This window comes from Oryza glaberrima, chromosome 3 (genome assembly GCF_000147395.1).
Source record: "Oryza glaberrima chromosome 3, OglaRS2, whole genome shotgun sequence".
Classification (NCBI taxonomy): Eukaryota; Viridiplantae; Streptophyta; class Magnoliopsida; order Poales; family Poaceae; genus Oryza; species Oryza glaberrima.
The window spans coordinates 7,294,353-7,307,613 of NC_068328.1; the positions used below are offsets into that span (position 1 = coordinate 7,294,353).

The following is a 13,261-nucleotide window of genomic DNA, read 5'->3' on the forward strand; positions in this document are numbered from 1 at the left end:
GTGTGCGATTTGGTTCGGTGTGTAGGAGAGGATAGGGAACTGTAGGCGAAAGCCTTGCCGTGTCTTATGGCCAGCTTGACGATGGCAACGCCTTCGGTGCCGTTCCCCTCCTTTGAGGCATCGTTATGATGTGTTCCCTCTTCTTCTTTTACCACTGTGCTCCGGGTGAAAACCTTGCCCCAATTTCCGGGCAAGCGGCAACGGCGATTCACCTTGCGTCTCTGTTGGGAGTGCCGTTTGGAGAACCTTTCATGTACATGCCCGATCGTGGAATTGGCGTTAGCTCCGGGGCTTCTACCTTCACACCGACGCTTAATAGGCCGGGAATGTTCGGCGAGGCATTTGCCTTGTTGGATCTGCTTCTTGCTTTGTAGTAGGCGGCCAACGGCCTTGTTTGATTCTGCTAGGTGGAGTTAAAGCTGCTTTGTTGATGGGGTGCGATGAAGCTCGGCAACAATAACACATTGCAATCTCTTTCTAGGTGTGTTGGTGCCAACAACAAGTAGGAAGCGGTGATACGGTGGCTTTGGCTAATGTTCTCCATGGGAAGTCGGAGCTGCTTGGTTGTTTCTGTGATGAGCTTGGCAACGACGACACAAGTTTGCCGTGAAATCGAAGCTGCTTTGCTTTGGCAAGCTTGGCAACGATGACATGCTTTCAAGTGAAGGTCGGAGCTGCTACGTCACTTTTGCGCAAGCTTGGCCGCTCCATCGATGGTCTATTTTGAGTGGGTTGTAGCGTTGAGTTGTGCGTGCTGTGAACTTTTCGGCCGGCAACAATAGCGTCCTTTGTTTTTTTTTCTTGTAACCCATCTGGGTATTTACTCCTGCTTATTGAAAATATAATTGGTAGCCTCTGCCTGCCGGTTTAGTTTAAAAAAAAACTATTACCAAAGATAACACATCTCTTAACTTCTAATACTGGATGAGATCACAGGGCGATATTCTGACTGGTTTTAGCATGGGACCTATGTGAGCCCCACATGTCAGTCCCTTTATATCTTTCTACCAATCTGATTGTTTGATGGTATTTTGGTGATTATATGTGTACGCAAGATTTACTCATGATTGACAAAGCAAACAAGCAAGTTTACAAGTTGGTTAGCTTATCATTTCTACGTAATGCTTGGCCATATATATACACGCAAATACATGCATGCACAGGCAGTCAGGGATATATATACTTGGATTAGTATATGTGCATGTATAATTAACCAATAACTAGCCGTGTGAAGATTGGCTGGTGAGGCAATCACGTGCATGCATGCATGTACTACAGTAGACGGTCGTATGTGTGTGCATGCCTGGGTGATTAAGCAACCTATATGCATATCTGATTAATCATGGGCTCGGCCCATGGCCGAAGACGATAGCTGCCTACGCGCGGGTGGCTGGACCTCTATCTCGCCAAGATTTCAGAAGTTAATATGCGGAAGAGATAAAACCAGATGAATTAAGAGATAACCAACAAACCAATTGATTTTATCTCTATAACAAACTTGATCGAGTTAGTTACTTCGCGCGAGCGCTGGCGAGGCGCTTATCACCGGACTGTGGCCCAGTAACAGAGAAACAAAGCGAATTACAAATCAAGTTTATCTCTATTGATTGTTTCTTATCTACAGAAATAATGATGAAGGAATCGCCACCCAGCTGCGCACGCGCGGGTGGCTGGGCCTCCATCTCCCCAATGCTCAGATATTTGACGCTGGGAGAAGCTAAGAGATAAAATCAAATAAGGATATAAACAGATAACAAACTGATCGATCAAGCCTTATTTGCAGCGAACTTGACGCGGAGGAAACGGCGCGCGGATGCGGTGAGCACCAACCTCAGACGCCTATATAAGACATCTACCCATCGGCAGCCAGGGGTCATTCACGAACTCATCCACACATTCATTCACCAACGCATCCAGTATCCACAAGCCATCCATCATCAACGCATCTGCCCATCGATCAACACACAACGCAGCCATCCATCCTCGACGCAATCATCCATTCTCGACGCAGCCATCCCTCGTCATCAACACATCCATCATCCAGCACCGGAGCCAAAGCGCGCGTGCGGCCGGAGCACACCGGCAGTGGCGAGCAGCTTCAGACGAACCGGCGTCCGGCAAGGGAGCACGAGGAGGGAGATGGAATCGATGGTTTTCCAAGGTAAAAATTAATTAAGATCAGTTTCTTTCTTATTTTATATGTAGCACGTACATACGCATGCATGGAGAGGCATCAACTAGAGTATGGAGGAGTACACTCGTGCGGCCGCGTCGGTGTGCGCTGGTGTTATGGCGCCGAATGATAGCAGCGGCTATCGATCTGCGTCAACAAATATCGCCCAGTTACAAATTAGATCGGCGACCGGCGGCCGGCGACACTTCGTGTAGGCGACGACGGCTATCGGCGACTGGTGGCTGGCGGCATTCCGTGTAGGCGACGACGACCATCGATCTGCGTCAACAAATATCGCCGGCCAGTTACAGATCAGATCGGCGACCTGCGGCCGGCGGTCTCACATCACATGATCGGATCGGCAATCGGCGACCGACGCGTGACGGCAGCAACCGAAGGACGACGGACGACCGTCGGCCTTACATACACACGTCGCACGGCGGCGTGGCGGCAGAAACAGGAGGGAGGACGATAGGGAGATAGCAAGTTAGCAAATGCAAGCATGCTAATTAAGCTAATTATGGTGGCCACATGGCCAACCAATCGGAAGACGACACATCATCAAAGTGCTATAGTGCCATGCAACAAGTCATGTTCGTTCTTGTCCTTTTCAACTGGGTGTTAGCTGTGATTAAATCCAGCTATTACACGTGCTCATCATCTCCAACAATTCCTGATTCTTCTCTAATCTAATCTCGACGCAATTGCTATGACGTTAAGTCGTTCGAGCTACGCAACTCCATGCATGTCTTCACCAACAATCTACATCGACACGTTGTTCAAGACCGACGAGGCTAGACGACGGAGGGCGGGCGAAGCCGATACGAAGGCCACGCTACCAACACCGGCGCACGGACCGACGAGGCTGTGGATCGCTGCCGGCGCTCACACACACACATCTATATCATCATCATCACAACCATGCATGGAGAACGCGAAGCGAAGACGACGAGACGACCACAAGTAGCTTAATCGGAGGTTCTCTTGCAGGCCTAGACCTGCGGAGGTAATTAACTGGGAGCTTCTCGAGGCCCCAGGAACCAGGAGACCACATCGCACAAGTTAGATCTGTCCAATGACAGATTATAGAGCGCGTATACATATATATTATATTAGGAATTTGTATTTACGATCTTTTAAGATTAATAAAGAGCATATTCCCTATGTTTTGTTTACATTGTATATTTAGGTACACTGGCACGCCCGCACATATATGTATCTCTAACATAGAGATCTAAGATGTTATTTTTCTGCCCTAAACACTGATCTTGGTGGCCACTTGCCACGATGGCAGTGGCGCTCCCCGACCGCTCCTTTCCCGCCGGACACAGCCCTTCTCCCTGCCGGGCACTGGCAGTGGCAGGTAGGCTCTTCTCGCCACCGTCATCCCCGCGCTTATCCGGCATCCACCATGTCGCGCTCACGCTCCCGCACTCATCCGGCGGCCACAGTCAAATATGCCACCGAGGGGCTCTAAGCTTCCAACTGACACTGGCCAATCCATCTACGTACACCAAGAACTCAAGGCCTTGCCCAATCAAGCCCGTCGGCACCACCCATAGCGCATCCGCCGCGACGAGGAAAAACTGGACAAGGAGACACGCGCGCCCGTGGAAGCTCCGCCCCTATCCCCTGATCTAGACTGCTTTCTGGTTGATCTGTTAGTAGCGGGCACGATGGCGAGCTGACGGCTAAGCTGAGTTGCATGCATATATAGTTGTAGGTGCAGGTAGAAAAAACCGAAAAAAAGACTAGGATTGAGACTGGAAAATTTGGTCTCAACTATTGAAAGACCGAATTTGTTCGGTCAATTCGGTTGGTACCTTTGGTTAACCGAATAGACCGAACAAACCGAATTTTGGTCCACTAGGTCCATTAAGGTCCAAACAATCCAATTGAATCAAAATTTGACCTAATTTTAGCCTCTAACATGGTTTAATTTGTGATCCATGATAGTGAGAGATTTGTGATTTTTATGTGTACTTTTATCTATAACTTATTAGAGACTTGGCTTTTATTATTTTGGACCTTCTGAAATTTCAGTCTGTCTCCAATTTTAGATGACCGAAATTTCTAAAAGACCGAGACTAAAATTTTCGGTCTAACCGAACGCCTAGCCCTACTGAGTTGAGAGCTCATTCTCAAGTCTCAAACTCTCCAATCATGGGTGCGACGAGCAGTGGTGCAAAATATCCAAGTGAGATGAACCTACAGAGCCATTCAGCTATAGTCGGAGATGGCTTTGGGAAGACGGTGGACGAGCTGCCTGACGTGGTGCAGGGAGCCGCTGAGAACTGGGAAGTTGGCAAGCTGTAGAGCGTCATCAATGCGCTTGCTTGCCGGTAAGGTGGATCTCAACCTCCGAGATTGTGGGCTGGCGGGAGAGGAGCTGGGTGGGGAGAAGGTCGTCGTCGCTACAAGCTCGACCTGGTCACGGAAGGGGAAGCACCGCCATCGTGGCCACCTGCCGAAGCAGAGCGGAGGAGGAGAAGCCGAGGCGTCGGAAGGAGGTGGAGTATGGCGAAGAGAAGCCAAAAGATATGTGAGCATATGATTTATTTTCTTTCTACTAACTTGTGGATCCCACTATTTTTATTTACTTTTTTTAATTGTTATACCATGTAAGTGCCATGTCGATACCACATTAGATAAAGACTAAGTCAAAGCGTCACATGGGTGCCACGTCAGTCAAAACCATCCAAACCACCTTGGGACTATATTTACACTGATTTTGGAAGATGAGAAATATATTGTATCGGTTTTGTGGTTAAGTGACGCGATCCAAACTCTACGCTTAGATGAGTGGCCTAGAGTGAACTTTTTCCTTGTTGCAAAGTCCAAAGTAGAGCTTATACGAGCCGGGAGAATACATATGGGCTTTTCACTGCGCCGAGATAGGCTGTGGGTTCGCCAAGACTTCGGCGGATCCCTCGACCGTGCACGAACCTTTGCGCTATTTTCAGCTTTCGCTTTCTTACCTGTGAACAGCGCTCCAGCAGCAGGTCAACCGGCTCTACCACCTGAAAGTCCCTTTGATCAAGTGCACCATGACCGAATGAGAAAAATAGGAGGTCCCAGCACCAAAAGGCGATGAATATCAGTCACTGATGTGTGTGCAAAGTGATACTATTGAGATTCTTGTGCTCGCAACCTGTCGGAACTAATGAAGACACCGGAGGTAGGACCAAATGGGAACGACCCCAACACCCCATCCTACTGTTTTAATTGCAAGAAACAATGGAAGTAGATGCAAACCATAGCTTAGCTGATGCCAAATTACTCATTAGCTTCCCCACATTGTGGTCTCAGCGAACACAACAAACACTGGGGCACCACAAGTCATGGCAATCAATACCATGGCCCCGGAGCATCCTGCATGCAGTTCCATTTCATTTTTTATCTACCTACCCCAACTTTCTTCCATCAAGACGAGAGTTGACACCACTTGACGATCTCACGCTGCTACCACCAGGACAGCCATTGCTCCTGCCACTGCCGCTTGTGACCATCTACACGGACCCTTTTCAATCAAAAGCACAAACGAACGAGAAACACCTCATAAGAAGCAGCACAAGGAACATAGTTTCATCGAGAAAACAACAAATAGAACAGTCGCGATGCGAAACACTGCCAGCTGCCCCTGTGCCCCACGAAGGAAAATTTCATCATTCCTAGTAGCCCTGCATCCTAGATCCAACTTTGTAGGAACAGTATTTCCTAGTGGCAAGTATTATTGAGTACTGCAGTGAAATTTCTGGATATTGTGCCGGGTTCTCGAATCACCCAACAGCTCCTACCTTAAGCAGTAGACAGGTGAAAGTTAACCAAGTTCATAGCAGCATTATTACGTCCTTAATCCAAGAAAGCAGCTTAAGCTTCACATTCGAGTCTTGAAACTTAATGATAGTTGATTTTGGGTTTTTCCACCATACTTTATTTTCCAAACTTATATTTAAATCGCTAATTAGATTTACCTATAAACCACTCCCTCCGTTCCAAAATATAAATATTTTTAGCATAATGACAAATCAAATATTTTCAACTTTGACCCTTAATAAAAAAAATCAATCATGTAAATTGATGTTACTAGTTTTATCATTAAACAAATTATCATAATATATATATATATATATATATATATATATATATATATATATATATATATATATATATATATATTTTGTTGGTCAGATTAGTATCACGGAGACCGTGTTAGGATCTAAAAATGCTTATATTTTAGGACAGGTGGAGGATTTTAATTACTTTGTTCATTTCTCCACGGGTTATCAGCCCTATCTCAGTCGATCAAAGCAACTGTGAGTACTGGAGTACTCTACTTCAGAGCATGAGCGAATCAGATTGATAGTGATGGAAATGTCATACTGAACTTTCAGACAAGAACCAGCATGATTCCCTTGGCCGATTCGCGGAATCTGCATCTGCGTGACAACTGATGCTGATGTTAATTTTGCATCGAATTTTCTAATTGCGTCATCTAATTCCCGTGCAGACCATGGTCAACCTACGAGCATGCGCTCACATGATGCGATCACCAAATTAAGTGTCATCTCCTTTTCAGAAACAATACTACCGGCAAGTCAATGCCTGAACCATGCAATGCAGGCACGAACAAGCGAGATGGAGGAAGAGTAGATCTCACCGCGGAATCCGGCGATGCCGCCGAGATGTCGTAGTAGCCGCTGTTAACTCCGTTGTTGTCGTAACCGCCGCTGACATTGCCGCCACCACCTCCGGGGAATCTCCAACCGGAGTTGCCGGCGCCACCGAACGTGGAGTTGTCGCGCGGGAGCTTGTAGGAGAGCTCGTACACCGGCGTGCCGTCGGGCTTGAAGAGGCCGTAGTTGCGCTCGGACGCCAGCCCGGGCTTCAAGTTCTCGTTGAACAGCGCGAACACGTACGCGCGCATCGCCACCGTGGGCTTCAGCGGCGTGCCCTTCCCCTCCGCCACCAGCCGCATCGCGTTGCTGTTGTACCTCGCGGCGTTCTGCGGCGTCGCGGCCGTCTCGCCCGGGTCCCCGGAGGAGGGCCACCCGGTCTCGGAGATCCGCACCTCGACCACCCGAGCCGCCGCGGTGTTCGCCGCCGCGATGGCGTGGTAGACGGCGTCCACCTGCGCGACGAGGAGGTTTGGGTAGCGCAGCCCGGAGTTTGGGTCCGGGACGCCGGCGTAGCCCGCCTCGAGCAGCGCGTACTCCAGATGGATGCCCTTGGGGTCGCCGGAGTAGGCGAAGTAAGGGTAGGCGTTCACCAGGAACGGCGAGCCGGTCCTCGCGTGGTAGTCGAGGATGGGGCAGATGTACGGGAGGAGGTCCCTGCGGAAGGCACCCGACGAGGGCGGATAGGACGTGCCGAGCACGCCGAGGTTGTGCGCCGTGGTGACGGAGATCTGCTTGTCGAGGCCGAGCTTGGCGAGCGCGCCGTGCAGGGACTGCATCGCCGGGAGAAGAGCGCGCGTGAGAGCGGAGTTGTTGCCCGTGAGCACCTCGTTGCCGACGGTGAGCGCGGCGATCTTGGTGTCCGGCAGGAAGGGCATGACGTTGGACCTGAGCCACGAATCCGCGCCACCCGGGTCAGCGAGCCCGGCCAGGGACTGGTCGGGCACGCCGACGAAGAGCTCGACCCCGGTCTTGGCGAAGGCGTGCAGCACAGCAGGGTCGGCGTCGTAGAGCCGCACGCGGCCAATGCCGAGGCCCTCGAGCAGCGGCAGCACGGCCTGCGGCGGCGGGAGGTTGCTCCCCACGCGGCCGTAGTTGATGCCCACCAGCGACGCCGACGTGGCATCCGAGGCGGGCGCCAGCGCGAGCGCGAGCGCGAGCGCGCACAGAGCCGCTGGTAGCCAGCCAACGCGGAGCAAGCAGCTGGGCGGCGCCATCCGAGGAGCAGCGGAGTGGATTGCACGGGTGTGGGTTGATTTGGGAGGAGGTGATCTGGTCAAGTTACCTCCTGCACCTGGAGGCTGTGGAGCTTATCACTCGGGGGGCAGAAGTGACTGTACTTCGAAGTTCTACTCTGCGTGCAACAGTAGATTTGTTACGGACACGAAGAACTCTCTCAAAACCGGACCCACAAGTCAGTGAGACAACGGGGCAAAATCACACGGGTGTTTGTTGCTACTCGCATACGGCAATTTAGCGCTGCTAGTGGCAGTCTGCTACGGGGTCGAACCCGATGGACGGCGGACGCCATAAACGGCATTATTTTCTGAGGCGAGACGTTGCGTGAATGAATTGGCATGGTCCCGGCGTTGTGGGCCGTGCGATGTCATCTCGAAAGGCAAATCAGAAACCGCTTGAAATACGCAATTTGCGGACCAACTTGTAACGGCTACAGGACGGGACAGGATGAGCCTGAGCAAGGAAGGCCCACGAGGCAAGAGAGTGTCTTTTGGTCTGTGGGATGGAGGCCCATAAGCAAGCAGCCCGTATGGTCGAGACCAGAAGGATTAAGTTCATTTTAGGTCCCTTAACTTGACAGCGAGTTCAATTTGTTCTTGAACCGAAATACCAGATACAATATGTCCATTAACCATCAAAACCAGTGCAATGTAGGTCCCGTATCAGTATAGCAGGTTGTTTTATCCAACGTGACAATTTGACCCGAGTCAATAACGCGGAGTCAGCGTAAGCCCCATATGTCAGGGCCTCTTCACCTATCCCTCTCTTCCTCCACTTGTTTCCATCTCACCAGGTGGTGAGTGGTGAGGAGAAGGCCGGTGATAGAAGATGAGGAGGACGGTGGTCGACGGACGCCGACTCTAGCGAGGGCCCATGCTGCACGAGCTAGGATGATAGTGATGCAGACTACAGCACGCGCGACATCTGGTAGAAGCACTCCCCCTGGAACGGCACGGAGAGCCTCCACATAATGGTCATTGAAGCTACCACCGCCACGGCGAGGGCGGGCAAAGAAGCAGAGAGATTGCTATACTGGCCTCACATGGCGAAAGCTATAGGTGGTGGTGGTGGCGGTGGCCATGGCCTGGATTTCCCTATGCTTTTGAGCTTGCCTTGCCTCGCCTTGTGCTCTGATCTACACACGTAGCTGTGACACCACGCTTTCCCCCTTTCCCTAGCTCACCCCATGACCGCCCTGCTTAGCTCATCCTAGAGAGATGAAGAGGAGAGAGCTCTGCTCAGCTCATTATAGAGAGATAAAGATGAGAGAGTTATTGGGAAGTAAGAAGCAATGTGGTGTTGACATTGTGAGGGAGTGTTCTTCATGGAGGTCTTTGCGATGTGAGGCATTCTCTTATTGGCCATCTTATTGGTTGAAAAATGAAACAATAATGATGTTGTTGGATCACACCTTATTGGGCTATAAGATGGCTTAGCTTACAAATTGGGCTGGATGTAGTTGTACGGGTTGTTATGCGAGAATTTTCAGGTACAGCACACATCGAGTGAAGGAAAAGAAAATAAAAGAAAAGAAAAAGAAGGTGGTACTTAATTATTTTATTTGTAACTAGCACTCATTGACATCTGAATCCTATTGTTTTTTATGGTTGCAAGTGCCACGTCAACATCACGTAGGACGATGACCCAGTCAAACTAGCCACATCAGCTAAAACCGCCATCCAAATTAAAGCACCCTGGAACCAAGTTTACATTGGATTTAGGAGTTGAAGGATACATTATATCTGATATTTAGGTTAAGGGATGAATCTCATACTTGGCGTCAAATTGAGGGACCAAAAGTGAACTTATTACCACATCGAGGGATGACAACCGGTCCCATGCCCTGACAAAACGAACGGCAAAAGGCCCAAGAGTTTGCTTTTTCAACCGTTGGAACCTTGAGCCCTCCGTAGTTCCTGTCTGTGTCTCCAGGGGAAAAAAAAAAGAGGAAACAATAGCTTCAGTCCAATATATTACAAGTCATTTGATCTTCTTTTTAAGTCAAATTTTGTTAAGTTAGATCAAGTTTATTGTAAAATTTAGCAATATCTAAAATATTAAATCAGTTTCATTAAATCTAACATTAAATATTTTGATAATATGTTTATTTTGTGTTAAATACTACTATGTACTATATTTTTCTAAGTTTGTATAAAAAAGTGAAATGACTTATAATATAAAAGGGTCTGCTTCATAACGGAATCCCGTTTTCGAACGGGATGATCCTGAGTAGGTATCAAGTGTGATACCTATCAGGTATCAGATGATTCAACACAACAGGATGATCCGGAGTAGGTATCAGGTGTGATACCTATTAGGTATCAGGTGTGATACTTATCAGGTATCAGACGATTCTACACATGTTTCAGGAGATACTTGCAAGTATCATGTGATACTTATCAGGTATCATGCGATTTCTACCACGTATCGCGTGATACTCGCGAGGTATCATGTGAAACCTGTCAGGTATCAGACGATTTCTACTACATATCGCGTGATACTCGCGAGGTATCATGTGATACTTGTCAGGTATCAGACGATTTGTACCATGTATCGCGTGATACTTGCGAGGTATTGGATGATACCTATCAGGTATCAGGTGATTCCTATTAGATATAGTTGGGCATCCCGTTAGGAGAGGAGCACCTCGACACGCGTGGTCGGCCCCCTGCAGCCGTCCCTTGTAGACGAGGACGGCGACGTCAAGGGACAGGCGCGGTGACGGCGGCGGTTGCGGGGACGGGCGCGGCGGCGGGGGATGGACGCGGCGGTGGCCGGGGTGTTGACGGGGGATGGACGCAGTGGCGGCGGGGGACGGCGGCGGCGGCGGCAGACGGGTGCGGCGGTGGCGGCGACGGCAGATGCGACGGGGGACGGGCGCGGCAGTGGCGGGGGATGACGACGGCAGCGAGTGAGCAGGAATCGCGTTGTGGAGGAGGAGCTATCCCGTTGGGAGACGGTATCCCGTTTCCTAGCATTCCCGATATAAAATGGTGGGAGCATTATGCATTTTTCTCACCAAAAAACATATACGTTTCTCAACAACCCTTTTCTCCATACATGTTCTTTTTTAAAAAAAGAAAACCATACAATTCACATATTTAAATTACCTGTGCGTATCGTTTGATAAAAAAAAGTACATGTGTCTGTCAAGACGTTTTATGGTGTGCTTGGGTAGTATTCCATGTACCTTCCCCTTACTAAACATCCACCAGTTATTTTATTTTAAGATTAATTTAGGTATACAAATGATAAACAGGGGTATCTTAGTAATTCTTAATTAAACGTAATCTTTCTAACTTCTCTTTGTCTGGCCCTCGGCCCTCCGCCGATTGCCGTCGGCTCATCTTTGCGTCCTACTCCATCCGTTTCACAATGTAAGTTATTTTAGCATTTTCTATATTTATATTGATGTTAATAAATCTAGACTTATATATCTATCTAGATTTATTAACATCTATATAAATGTGGAAAATACTAAAATGACTTACATTTTGAAACGGAGGAAGTACGTAAATTTCTAGCATCAAGTCAATAGACTAATCTCCTCTTCCCTATATTTTGACTCCCATATGTAATTTGACTACATATTGACTAGTGAGAAGGTATAATCCAAACACATTAGAAACGAATCCCTACGAATCTTCGTTTCAGACTCGTTCTTAATTATTGATACCTGTGATTTGTGAACAACAATTAGTGGGTAATCTAGGCCTCACGCGATATTGTTGAGCCATTGGTCGATGACGAACATATCAGCGACGATATGTAACATCGCTCTCCTAGATGTCCATCTGCCCCCACACTCACCAAGTGCCCAATAGTAAGATCAAGGGGCTTCCTTAGGAAGAAACTAATTCTTTTACTGGTTTATCCTTCATTCTTTGTTGTGATACTGGGTCTGAAAATTGCATATCTAACCTATCGCTTATACTCCCTCCATTCCATAATATAAGTCACAACCATTTTTCTTAGATGTTCCATAATATAAGACATACATGCAAACATACAATTAATTATGATATCTTCTCCATTAAATTATTACTTTTTTAAATCCTCCACTCTCATGCTATCTTATCCTATTGGATGCATGCATTATATTTATTAGGATGATCCAAACTACAAGATGATAATAATTATTTCGTCTTTGGGTTAAGGATGGTTGTGCCTTATATTTTGGAATGGAGGGAGTATTGTTGAAGTTAAGAGTCCCGCTCCGGTGCTTTCTACCTAGAGTAGAAAGCAATCTGAGCCGTTGATCATATTTAGTTGGAGGGTTGAGATTTAGTTCTACTTCCACCAGAGTTAGTAGTAGTAGAAATTTGGAAGAGTATATTCGTCTAGAATAATAATTCACGTAGGGGTATTATCGTAGTTTATCAGTATCTAACTCACCCTCTCCCTGCGCCAACCCGGGCCACTGCATCGCGCTCGTCACCCTCCGCGTCGCCGAGGAGATGCGGCCACCGCCGCCACCGCCGGCGCGGGCCGAGAGGCACAGCACGGGCACGGTGCAGGTGACGCGGGACACGCTGCTCCTTGGCCAGGCGTACCGCCTCATCACCGTCGACGAGGTCACCAGGGTGCTGCAGGCGAAGAAAGAGGAGAAGTCGAGGAAGGCGGCAGCGCAGCATCACCTGGAATCCAAGCCCGCCGGCGCCGCTGGAGTTGGGATCAATTCCAGCGGCGACGACCACACGCAGCCTATTAGGCCTGCACATTTGTATATTGTTTCCTGCAGATGCAGTTGGTAGTAAGACAAGTGCTAGAGATTTGCCAAGTTAGGTGCCAACACCTGAACTCAAGTTCCCCTGCAATGAGCAAGGTTTGGTCGTTGAAGAACTGAAATGATTGACAGAACAGATCATCAAAGGGAAACTGGAGCATCATGCCATGTTTGTACATGGCTGCAAATATGTTCTGTTGGGGATAACTACCCTAACCTGAATTTATTTTCCTTTCTTGATGAATCCTACTCTCTCATGTCCCAAACACAATTTTGGTGTCCTAAATTATAATGCTATCAGGAAAGCAAGTGCTTTTCGAGCCAAACCTACTCATACAATTTCCATGTATCACCCATTTACAAATACCAATCCTAAAAAGCTTCAGAAGCTTGGCTAGCACATCTGTCCAAAACAACATGGGTTTGTGGCTGTACAACAAAGCACCA

At 48.4% G+C, this 13,261-nt stretch overlaps 2 protein-coding genes across 2 annotated transcripts; one reads left to right on the forward strand and one right to left on the reverse strand.

The window, feature by feature from the left end:
- Positions 1 to 5,417: 5,417 nt before the first annotated feature.
- Positions 5,418 to 8,221, reverse strand: LOC127765559 (glucan endo-1,3-beta-glucosidase 10-like). Its single transcript, XM_052290477.1, has 2 exons — positions 6,834 to 8,221; positions 5,418 to 5,693 (listed from the first exon to the last, which is right to left on the reverse strand). The coding sequence occupies exons 1-2, from the start codon at positions 8,064 to 8,066 to the stop codon at positions 5,628 to 5,630; spliced, it is 1,299 nt and encodes a 432-aa protein (XP_052146437.1). The 5' UTR covers positions 8,067 to 8,221; the 3' UTR covers positions 5,418 to 5,627.
- A 4,279-nt stretch (positions 8,222 to 12,500) lies between these two features.
- LOC127768950 (putative cyclin-F1-1) lies at positions 12,501 to 12,967 on the forward strand. The gene has a single exon (XM_052294619.1). The coding sequence runs from the start codon at positions 12,546 to 12,548 to the stop codon at positions 12,840 to 12,842; it is 297 nt and encodes a 98-aa protein (XP_052150579.1). The 5' UTR covers positions 12,501 to 12,545; the 3' UTR covers positions 12,843 to 12,967.
- Positions 12,968 to 13,261: the final 294 nt, after the last annotated feature.